The sequence below is a fragment of the Neophocaena asiaeorientalis genome, unplaced genomic scaffold (assembly GCF_003031525.2).
Source record: "Neophocaena asiaeorientalis asiaeorientalis breed wild unplaced genomic scaffold, Neophocaena_asiaeorientalis_V1.1 scaffold962, whole genome shotgun sequence".
Taxonomy (NCBI): Eukaryota; Metazoa; Chordata; class Mammalia; order Artiodactyla; family Phocoenidae; genus Neophocaena; species Neophocaena asiaeorientalis.
Window position 1 is genome coordinate 475,299 of NW_020174277.1, and position 12,460 is coordinate 487,758.

The 12,460-nt window shown below is 43.0% G+C and overlaps 1 protein-coding gene across 2 annotated transcripts in view; it reads left to right on the top strand.

The window, feature by feature from the left end:
* Positions 1-12,460, top strand: part of CILK1 (ciliogenesis associated kinase 1) — a 52,598-nt gene that overhangs the window by 10,413 nt on the left and 29,725 nt on the right. For both annotated transcript variants that reach the window (XM_024755852.1, XM_024755851.1), the window contains exons 2-3: positions 7,474-7,740; positions 11,100-11,154. In XM_024755852.1, the coding sequence (XP_024611620.1) occupies positions 7,616-7,740; positions 11,100-11,154 (180 nt within the window). In that variant the 5' untranslated portion in view covers positions 7,474-7,615. The remainder of the gene's footprint in view (positions 1-7,473; positions 7,741-11,099; positions 11,155-12,460) is intronic.

Below are 12,460 nucleotides of genomic sequence, written 5' to 3' on the forward strand. Positions count from 1 at the left end.
CCTAAGCCTTCCTTGCGATTTTTGGCTGGTGGTCCACATGGTGACTTCTGGCTTGTACCACTGTAGCACTCTGGCCATCTGTGCCCTGCCAGAAACTTACCCCAAGGGCCATTCCCTGGTCACTGTGTGTGTTCCAGAGGAATGCTTTCAGTTGTCCTTGACAGAATATCTGATGGTGGCTTCAGCAACAAAGACTTTTGATTAGATCATATAACAAGAAATCTAAAGCAGATATTTTCAGGGATCGTGCAGCAGCCCAGTGATGTCATCCAGGATTCAGCTTCTTTCTCTTAATCCATCCTCAGCAGTTGGGATTCTCATCTTTAGAGCTGACGTCTCATAATCACCAGAAGACTGTTTCAGCTCTGAATATTACAGCTTTATACCACCATGTTCAGGGCAGAAACACGAGGCAACCTCTTTGTCAGCTGTCTCTGTCAAAGAGTAGATTCCCTCCCAGAGGCCCTTCTCTTCCCTCACCAGCTCACTTTCCTTTCCGTCTTGTTGTCAGAGCCGTAGTCCCACTCCTAAACGGTATTCAGTAGGAAGGAAGTACAATAGAATTGTTTGGCTTGGCTTCAACTGAGCATTGTTCATGCCCTGGGACTGTGGTAGGTGGCTGCCGTCCCTGATTGTACTAAATCGTGAATAAAATCAGAGCTCTATAAACTAAGCAGCAAGAGGAACATTGCTATGGGGTAGATCAGCAATGACATCTGTCATGTCGCCCTTCTTTTTCCTAGTGCGTTGTCCATCACCCTGCTGTTTTCCCAGAGCAGCAGTGAGTTTTTGTCCTTTCCTTTCAGAGTATAACATGAGTCATCAGATTCAGGCCACGACGAAAATGGTGAACAACTGAACAATACTGATCTCAAAAGTCAGTAACCACTTCCTGCTAGGAGATGCTCAGAGTTGACTGTGGGTCGAATGCTACTTTTTGTCTAATGCTAGTTTGAATAATACCACTTCATTGTTTTTAGTTTAGGAAATAATTCACTAGAGAACAGAAAGCTCAGATAGTTGTCATGGTTCTGTTCTCTAGATCTGTATATAGTGTAACTAAGCCTCCTCTCTGATACTCCTTTGGACCCTTGAAACAATCACCACAGCTTCCTAAGTCCCTTTTTCTTCATGTATTCTCTGTTTCTTCAACTACTCTTCACGTGCTTTCATTTAGGCCCCTTATTATGTTCCTGAATATCTTTCTTGAAGTTTGTCATCCAAAGTTGAACAGTAATTCAGGTGTATGTTGAGATTGTCACGTCCCTTGTTCCGGATCCGCAGCTGCCATGTTGCAAAACTCCGGTGGACACCATTCGTGTAGTGTTCTGTGAGTACCCCAGAGCTGTGCGTGGTATTAGCATTGTCTGAATGCTGTCCTCCTAATAAGAACTCTAATAATGCACTATCTTTGGGGGGAAAAAAATAAAGCAACCTTAGAGCATCTCCAGTGAGAGGTTTTGTACATATCTCAAATTCAACACCTTAGAAAACAGAACCCATTGTGTCTCCTACTCTCTATAACATTCATCCTGTCTGGTGCCTTTGTTCAGGCCTTCCACATATTTCACCTGACTATTGCAGTACCCTCCATCTAGTCTCTCTGCCTCTAGTCTCTCTATTCTAACATCAGTTTGAATAGTCCGGGGTGGGGGGGTGGTCTCCCTCATGTCGTTTCCCTGCTTAAAAGCCCCAGAGAGCTCCCGTGTGGCAGGGTAAAGACCAAACTCCTGCATGACAGATGTACGCCTCACAGCTGGGTCCCACCCTAAGTTTCTAGCCATTCCCTGCATTTCCTTACTGCCCTCCGTGGCTTTTATGTCCTAGCCCTGTACTTCACAGTGGGGTTGCACATTACAGTCCCCTGGAGGGCCTTCTAAATTATCAAAACTCAGTCCCCAACCTCGACCTGACTCTTAGAGGTGGGGCCTGGGCATCAGTATTTGTTAAAATTTCCCCAGGTGATTCTGTCGTTCACCGTAGGAACCGTAAGCTCTCGTGAACATGCCAAGCTCTTATACCCACCAACCTTTTGCAGAGTTTCCTCCACCTGTAATTCCTTTCTCTCCCTTTTCTGTGTAATAAAACTTTGCTCATTCTTCAAACCTCAATATTACCTCTTCTCTGAGGGGGTGTCTGATCCCTCCCTCCTCCCAAGAGTTTGTTGTTCTCTCTACCGTGGGCTTATAGCGTTTCCTACATTTTCCATGTTCGTGTTGATAAGGAGTTATTTAAAGGAAGGACCCTTCTCTTATCCATAATGTGCCCCAGAAGCCCTGCGTAGTGCTTTGGCATCTTGGTAAAGTTTGAATAAAATTGTCAACCTGACTTCAGTGCTTGAAGAGACTCTAGTCTGATCCATTTTACGGTCGGTATGTAATTACCTGAAATAAAATTAAAAAGCAACCGCCACGTGTTGGTGGGGGTCAAATCTTGCCAGAGAAATTGAATTTTGTTCTATGATACTGTGACAGACAGTAACAAGGAGGAATCATAGGGTGACTGTATACTGAATGAATGACCCACTCTATCATGATTTCAGTAAAGTTCTTAATTTTTTCAAGATAGCTTTTCCTCAGTGATAATCTATGAAGACATTGTCCCAATTATGCAGTTTCAGTAGATGAGGAACTAACTATCAGAGAAAGGCTTCTATGATTAATAATTGATAGATATGTATTATTATTATTATATATAATGCCATTGCAAAAAAAGTGGGGGAGAGCCCACAGGCTACTGGAATGTAGATCGTTATTAAGTTTTGTTTGCCACAGTTCATCAAAGACATGGAGAAATGTGTGAGGATTCAGAGATGAATGCCAAAGATAATTAAAGGAGTGGAAAACAGGTCCTATGAGGAAAGGTTGTGTAATTACAGCAAGAGGAGGTTGAGAGATACACATTTGATTACTAATTTGATGTACATCACATTTTCATGAGATAGTTTCTTTATATTCACACACAAAAAAAACAAAGCGTGAGGAAATTAGGTTAAATTAGAATAGGCAGGTTTCGGTTGGACATTAAGAAAAATACTCTAACTGGATTACAAAATGCAAATCTGATCATGTTATTTTCTTGTTAAAAAAAAACCCTGGTGGCGCAGTGATTGAGAATCTGCCTGCCAATGCAGGGGACACGGGTTCGAGCCCTAGTCTGGGAAGATCCCACATGCCGCGGAGCAACTGGGCCCGTGAGCCACACCTACTAAGCCTGCGCATCTGGAGCCTGTGCTCCGCAACAAGAGAGGCCGCGCCAGTGAGAGGCCTGCGCACCGCGACGAAGACTGGTCCCCGCTCGCCTCAACTAGAGAAAGCCCTCGCACAGAAATGAAGACCCAACACAGCCAAATAAACAAACAAACAAACAAATAAATAAATTTATAAAAAACAAAACAAAAAAAAACCTTAATTGACTTCCCATTGTCTCTAGGTCAAAGCCTACTTTAAAAAAATAAATAAAACATGTAATTTATGAGTTAGCTGATTTTTGACAGATCAAAGTTCCAGTGATTTTTTTTTTTTTTTAAGGAAGATGACATACAACAATGATTTGGGAATTTTAATTTGTTGGAAAGTGAAATTATGAATGATGCAGAAATCATATGTCATATCAAAAATAGATGGAGATAAATATGAAAAATAAAAAGAGGGGAAAACAAACACAGAGCCCAAAATTGCTTATGTTGTGGCCCAAATGCTCTTTCTATGTTATGTTGAGACACACCTTGAATCCAAAACAGTCCACAACGCTCAAATCGTGAAGTGGAGGAGCCGTGATGTATGATGTGTTCTGTCTTATGAGCAAGTTCATATTAGGTTTTATTAAGTAAATCTATATTTAAATGTTTTAGGCTGAAAAAAATGCTTAAGATATGTATTATCTTTTTAAAGATTTCCTTCCTCTACCATTTTGAGAATTTTTTTAAACTTTTAGTCTAGAATAATTCAAACATACAGAGTTGCAAGAACAGTACAAAGAAGACCCATACACCTTTTCCCCAATTTACCTCGTGTTAACATTTTACCCCATTGTGTGTTTGTTCTCTTTCTCTCTCTACCCACACACACACACACACACACACACAGAATTTTTGTTTTACCACTTGAGAATAAATTGTATATATTATGGCCCTTTGCTTACAAATCCTTCAGGGTGTATTTTCTTAGAATAAGACTATGCTCTTTCACAACCACAGGACAGGCATCAACTTTAGTAAATTTAATACAGATACAATACTTTAATTTAGCATCCATATCCTAATTGTTTCCATTAATGACCTTTATAGTGTTTTCTTCTCCTTTAGTATAGGATCCAGTCAAAGCCTTATGTTTTTTGAAATGTCATTTGAGGCTCTCAACAAGCAAACTTCTGGGGTTAACTCTTTCCAGCTCCAAACTCCCACCTTCCCCTCCACCCCAGATTCAAGCCCCTGTGCCTTCTTTTCTGCTCCTTGGAATGCTAGAATCCCCTACATTACTAAACACCTACTTTTCTTTTTCCTTCAAGACTCAGTCTTTTATGAAGACTCTTCTTACTGCCCTCCTGAGCCCAAGTGGAATCAACCAAGTTAGAAGCCAGGGGGCTTTCTCCTTAACCCCTCCCCACATCCTGTACCCTCTGTGTACATGAAATATCTTAGTGCATATTCATGAGTATGCATCCACCCACTCTCATCCTCTGCCGTGAGACTCTAAGATCTTTAAAAAAAAAAAAGGACCGTGTTTTATTGGTCTTTGTATCCCCAGATATTAACATAGGGTCTGTCACACAGGAAGTGCTTTATAAATATTTATTAATCAGCAATGGAACCTATCACTGTAAAGAGCTGCTGAAGAAAGTTGTAAGTTGTCTGATACTGGAGAGCTTCAAAAGAAGGAAAATGCTCTTCAAACAAGGGGCCTTGAAATGGTTCTATGGGGAAATGGGAATGAATGGGAGAGGGGCAGGTAGGCTTGATCTCTAAAAGGTTTTCCAGTTATATGGTAGAATATGGTGAAATCAGGAATAACCTTTACAGTTCTTTTTTTTTTTTTTTCCCCCGCGGTACGCGGGCCTCTCACTGTCGTGGCCTCTCCCGTTGCGGAGCACAGGCTCCGGACACGCAGGCTCAGCGGCCATGGCTCACGGGCCCAGCCGCTCTGCGGCATGTGGGATCCTCCCGGGCGGGGGATCGAACCCGTGTCCGCTGCATCGGCAGGCGGACTCCCAACCACTGCGCCACCAGGGAAGCCCACCTTTACAGTTCTTAAGGTTTCTCAAGGTCATGCAAAGCCTTCACAAAAACATAGACTAGAATTACTGCTTAATTTTGAACTAATTTTAGACTTTCAGAAATGTTACAAAAATAGTACAGACAGTTCTTAGCGATTCTTCACCCAGCTTACCCTAATATCAACATCTTCTATAACCATAGGACAATGATCAAACTCAGGAAGTTAGCATTGGCACAGTGCTGTTAACTAAACTATGACCTTATTCAGATTTCACCAACTTTTCCGCTAATGTCTTTTATCTGTTCTGGGATCTTATTCAGGTTCTCACATTGTGTTTAGTTATGGTCATGTCTCCTTCTTTGCCTCCAATCTGTGACAGTTCCTCAGTCTGTCCTTGCCTTTTATGATCTTGACACTTTTGAAGAGTATCGGTCAGTGTTTTGTAGCATGTCCCTCATTTTGAGTTTGACGTCTTCTCATGAGTGGATTGAGGTTCTGCATTTTTGACGGAACACCACAGAGGTGTGCCCTCCTCAGAGCATCATATCCAGGGTACACGGTGTCGTATGTCTTAATCATGTTGATGTTGAACTTGATCACTTGGGTAAGGAGGTTTCTGTTAGATTTCTGCCTATAGAGTTACCATCTTTCCCTTTGACATTAATGAATGTCTTAAAGATATTTTGTTTTTTGGGCTGCTCCATTTGGCTTGTATCTTAGTTCCCCAATGAGGGATCGAAGAAACTGGGCCTGGTAAGTGAAAGGGCAGCCAGGGAATTCCCAAAGATACTTTGAAACTATGCGGATAGCCTGTTTCTCCTCAAACGTTCATCGACCAATATTTGCATCCATCGGCGAATCTTGTCTGCAACAAATTGTGACATTTGCCTAATAACGAATTTCTTATTTCCCTCTTTCCTTCTACATTTATTGACTGGAATTCTTCTGGAAGGAGAAGCTGCATTGACTGGATTTAGATGCAGAATGTCACTTATTCTATCATTCTTTTCCGATCTTTTGATTTTTCAGATTATTACTTTGACAGATGTATTTTTTTTAATGTCTTTAGTGTTCTTATTTAAGCATTTACATTTTATTAATGTTTGCCTAAAGGCATTGCAATCACTTAAGTTATGTACTACATTTTCTTCATTATAGGCAGACTGAATGACACTCAGTTTCATAAATGAAAAAGCAATGACTTATCTTTTTCTTTATAAATTTATTTGTTTTGGGCTGCATTGGGTCTTCGTTGCTGCGTGCAGGCTTTCTCTAGTTGCAGTGAGCAGGGGCTACTTTTCCTCACATATGTGGGCTTCTCATTGTGGTGGCTTTTCTTGTTGTGGAGCATGGGCTCTAGGTGCGTGGGCTTCAGTAGTTGTGGCATGTGGGCTTCAGTAGTTGTGGCTCACGGGCTCGGTAGTTGTGGCGCACGGGCTTAGTTGCTTGGCAGCATGTGGGATCTTCCCGGACCGGGGCTCAAATCCGTGTTCCCTGCATTGGCAGGCAGATTCTTAACCACTGCTCCACCAGGGAAGTCCCATGACTTATCTTTTTAAAGAACGCAACTGAAGGACTTTAAAAGAGACACACCCTACATGCAGGCCTTAAAAAATTACTAGTTCTTTGCTTAGTTTCTGAATATCTAGTAATAAAAATAATATTAATAAAATACTGTTGTTGCCTAGCCACAAACAGTTCATGGAGCACATGTGAGTTCTATATCAGGAGAACCTTAATTTAAGCATTTCTTGGCCTTTGTATGTTTACGTTGTTAATTGTAGCTGAATTACACAGAACACAGTATATTTAGCATGGATTCTTGTAGCTCAGCAGTTTCCATCGACCATAGTTATCATGTCGTGTTTGCCTACAGTGGTTAGTCAGCAGAAATTGCAGCTGATTCATTTCTGAGTCAGTGATAAAATCACTTTCCAAGAACGCTGTGTCTCATTTTATAAAACATTGGAAAAGAGCTTTATTTAGACCAGAGGTTAACAAACTTTTTTTTTTGGTAAAGGGTACAATAATATATCCCTTAGGCTTTGTGGGCCATACAGTCTGTGTCACACCTACTCTGCTGTGTAGCGTGAAAGCAGCTGCAGACAGTATGCAAGTAAGTGGGCATGACTGTGTTCCAATAAAACTTTATTTACAAAAAAACAGGTGGCAGACTGGGGGTTACAGCTGGCCCCTGATTTAGACAGACATAGAATGTACATTAACATTTATCCTTGTCTTCCATTTTTCTCTACAGGCAGAACACTCATCTTTGAAAATATGTATTTGGGAGATAGTCACGTTCTATTGAATACCTTGTGCTGCCATAGAAAAATCTGGTTACACTCCGGGGAGGTCTGCTGCGGCTGCAGGACTGATCCGCCTTGGCCCTGAGATGAATGTCCGGCCTGAACGGGCACACCATGAATAGGTACACAACCATCAAGCAACTCGGGGATGGAACCTATGGTTCCGTCCTGCTGGGAAGAAGCATCGAGTCTGGGGAACTGATTGCTATTAAAAAGTAAGTTTTATCCTTCATGCTCACGAATCCATCCTCAGTGACACATTGTCAACATAGTTTTAACTCTGTGCTCTCCATTCTTCATCTGTGAAAAGTTTCTACAGGGGAGGCATGGAGAAGAATCTCAGGCATTGATTGCTGTGGGTTAGATGACTGTGAACTCTGGGATGCTCGTGTTAGAGTCTTAAACACATCCCCAAGTTAGACGCACTACTTTGCATACAGCTCTAGTACTTGTTCCAAGGATCTTCTCATATGGGGAGGTAGTAACAAGCAGATTAAGAAATACTTTATAGGAAAGGAAACTGAAACTGAGAAATGAAATGTTATTTTGGATCCTTTACACGTGTGATAGTCTGGTGACTGTGGTTTTGCTCGCCCCACCCCACTCGCCCTTTGCAATCTGAGTCCAGACCCATTGTATTAGTTATCTGTTGCTGCATAACACTTTACCCCCCAATATTGTGGTTTAAGACAACTATCTCACAGTTTCTGTGGGTCAGGAGTCTGGGCCTGGCTTAGCTGAGTTCTCTGCTTTGGGGTCTCTCATGAGGCTGCAGTCAAGCTGCTAGCTGGTGCTGGGATCTCATCTGAAGGCTGGACTGGGGAAGGATCCACTTCCAAGTTCACTCACATGACTGTGGGCAGCATTCAGTACCTTGGGAGTTGTTGGACTGAGGGCCTTGGTCCTCTGCTGGCTCTTGGCTGGAGGCTGCCCTCAGTCCCTTGCCATGTGGGCCTCTCCAAAGAGCAGCTCACAACATGGCAACTTGCTCCATCAAGACATGGAAATCAAGAAGGCAATGAGAGTCTTCAACCAAGATGGAGGTGACATCTTATTGCATTTGTAAACTAATCACAGAAGGAGTATCCTCTCAAACTGCTGTATTCTATTAGTTAGAAGCAAGTCATTAAAAGAAGGGGGGTTAGGCCAGTTTGTGAATACCAGGAGGTGGGGTGCTTTGGGGACCATTTTAGAGTCTGCCTGCCACACCCATCTATATGCAGTTGCCTTCTCAACATCTCCATTTGGATGCCCTGAAGACACTTCACACTCATCATACCCAAAACTGAACTTACATCCAGCATATAATGCCTGTCTTGATAAATGACACATTTCCATCCCCGCAAAGCCTGGGAGTCCCCCGACACCCCCTCCCTGTGCCCCAGCATTGGTCGTCTGGTCCTATAGACTCTAACTACCAGATATTTATCTGATCCACCTACTTCTCCACTTCCCCACTGCTAACCTCCCATTCAACTCATTATCATTTACCACCTCTGCCTCTAGAATACTTTCCTCTCTAGGGTTCCTGGCTTCCATTCTTAACCCTGTCCATTCCAGCCTGAAGGGATTATATTAAACACGTGAGTCTAATTGTCTAAAATCAATTGTACCAAACCTTCTTTGCTGCCCCATCATGTCCCCTTGTCCCACCTGACTTCAGCGTGCTAGGGTGTGCAGTGATGTGCCCGCCACCAGGATTGCACCTCAGGTGCATGTGGGAGACTCAACCAAGGTGCTCCTGCTTGTTCCACAGAAGGTCCCCAGCAGGACTGAGACCCCATTGCCCACTGCAGTGTCAGCTCTGTAATGTGTCCTTTCATGGGTTTCCCCCCTCTCTGTTCTCAGGTTCCCTGCTCCTTGCCCTGGGTTCCTGGAATCACCTCCCAAATCAACTCCCTGCAGCCAAGTCCTTGCCTCAGGCTCTGCTTTCAGGGATCCCAAAGGAAGAGCTTTTAATGTCTTCCTATCAGTTTTTGGGTCAAGCCCCCAATTTTACAACTTGCTGTTTCACTCGGCCCCTGCCTGTCTTCTCTGGCTGCATTTCCTCCCACTACTCCCTTGCCTGCTTTGTCCTGGCCACACTGGCCTTTTGGCTTCTTGAACTCACCAGATACCTTTCTGCCCTCTGTCTTCCCATGCTACTCACTACCCCACGCCTCCGACCAGACCAAATTCTCCTGGTCCTTCAGGTCTTGGTTGAAATACCACTTCATTGGAAGGCTGTTTCCTGATACCCTAGACAAGATTAGGTCACGTTGGGGTCCACTTTCACGGTGCCCTGTCCCTTCCCTTCGTGGCACTCAGCACAGAAGTCGATGGATGACCTGCCTTCCTGCTCCAAGGTCGGTTCCATGAGCAACGTCTTGCCCATCATTGTATCCCCAGTGCCTGGGCCTCTGCCACGTGTAGCAGGGGCTAAAATATATCTGGGGCATGAATAAAGGAAATGGTCACTCAGCTGGGAGACAGTGTGACATTGGGACAGACTCTCAGAGTGAGGGGGAGAGATGAGAGTTGATCTGTTATTAGCCAGCACTGAGACCCTGGTGAAATGGCATAACTTCTCTGTTTCTTAGTTTCCACCCATCCCATCTGTCTCATGGTACTGCTGTAAGATTCAAATGAGACGATGTGGTTGAAGGGCCATGAAAGAGAGAACCCTTAGATTTCTGGCCAGTTCACCAGGCTGTCTGTCTCTCCCCTCAGGCTCTGGACCAGGGGTTGGCACACTTTTCCTGCAAAGGGCCAGACAGTAAATGTTTTAGGCTTTGCAGGCCATGTGGTCTCTGTCATAACCCAGCTCTGCTGTTGTAGTGGGAAAGCAGCCATGTATCATATGCAAGCAAATGAGTGTGATTGTGTTCCAGCAAAACTTCATTTATGGAAACTGAAACTGGAATTTCAGATCATTTTCACATGTCACAAATTATTATTTTTCTTTTGCTTTGTTTTTCCCAACCATTTAAAAGTATAAATGCCATTCTTGTCCCATGGGCTGTATAAAATCAGATGGTCGGGTGGAATTGGCCCGTGGGCCATAGTTTGCCACCCCCTGTACCGGAGTGTCCATCCCTGTGCCGTCCAACATGGTGGCAAGTAATCATATATCATTTAAATTTAAATTTAAATTAACAATTCAGTTTCTGTGTTGCCCTAGCCTCACGCCAGGTACTCAGTAGTCACCTGTGTCTAGTGGCTACCATACTGGACAGTACAGGACATTTCCACCAATACAGAAAGTTCGATTGGACAGCTCTGGTCTAGATAAAATAAGCCTGGGCGTTTTTCCTCCAGGGCAGGGTTAGCTAATTAGTGACAGAGCAAGACAGCAGTCCAGGCCTCTTTGCAATGCCCTCGTGCTAACTCTGCTGGGAAATTTTGTGCTGGAGGATTGATTGCACTGCCAGGTTTTTAAATAAAATGCCGTCTTGAATAGTATAGTATCTGGTAGAAATTGGAACCCACTTTAAGCACTGTTCATTAGGTTCAGAACGAAAACTTTTTTTTTTAAGATAAAGCATAGCCAGTTACTGGGAATAAACGTGCTATTTGTTTCTTTCTTCTCTTTTAGAATGAAAAGAAAGTTTTATTCCTGGGAGGAATGCATGAACCTTCGGGAGGTCAAGGTATTTATTAATACACAAAGGGATAATTTATGGTATGGTTGATGAAAATAGCTTTATACACGCATAGATTTATAGTTGATACAGTTTGAATTGTTTCACTGATGTTGAAAAAGGACGCAGATGATAACGCAGCTGACAGCTGAGAGGAGAAGATTGCTGTGCTATTTATGTGTGTGCACTTTTTTTTTTTAGTTTTTTGGTGTGTGTGCCTGTACTTCTTTTTAAACCTTGGTAATAGTGCTGTTAACTAAACCACAGATTTATTCAACTTTCACTAGTTTCTCACTAGTGTCTCTTTTCTTTCAAATGGTGATGAAATATACATAGTACTTACCTTTTGACCATTTTTTTAAAGCTTTGCAAATTTTGTTTACATAGCAAACTGGACAACATTAGAAAATCTGTCATACCATCCAGAAGCTGAACGTATGTAACAATGACACTTTGTAGCCATCTCTGGAGAAGCCTCCTTTGCACATTTTCTGCAAACAATGCCTATGCATTAAGGTTAACAACAACTCAAAGGAAAGTGGCAGGTTGCCAGGTAGATAATCAGAGAAATAGTCCAGATTGTTAGAACAGCGATAAAGGTGTCCCGTGCTAGAACCCAAAGGACTCAAAATAGATATAGAATTGCGTATTTGACTTAAAAATGGTACGGTTCAGTGGTATTAAGTACATACATAATGTTGTACACCCATCAGAATGGCCCATCTCCAGGACTCTTTTTATCTTGCAAAACTGAAACTCTATGTCCATTAAACAATAATTCCCCATGAATCCCTCCTCCCAGCCCCTGGACAGCACCATTCTACATTCTATCTGTCGACTACACTAGGTACCTCATATAAGCGCAATCATACAGTATTTGTCATTTTTGTGACTGGCTTAATTCACTTAGCAGAATGTCTTCTAAATTCACCCATGTGTCAGGATTTCCTTCCTTTTTAAGGCTGATTAACATTCCATTGTATGGATCTACTATATATTGTTTATCCATTCATCCATCGATGGACACTGGGACACCTTTGGCTATTATAAACCTTCCCATATCTTTAAACTCCTTTCCACTGGCTCCTTGTCTTCAGTCTATCAATGTGCCCACCGTTCTGTCTAACCAGGCTCAGCCCTCCCTCCCCTGGAGCTCCCACCCCTTCCGCTTCCTGACCTTACCTTCCAGAGCTCCCCCTCCGCTGTCACTTCCCCCCACCACTGACTTTCCACCTAACTGAATCAGGCATTCACCTCTGCAACTCTACGGAAGTTGCTCTCCTAAAAGCCACCCGCTGTCAAGTCCAGGATCATT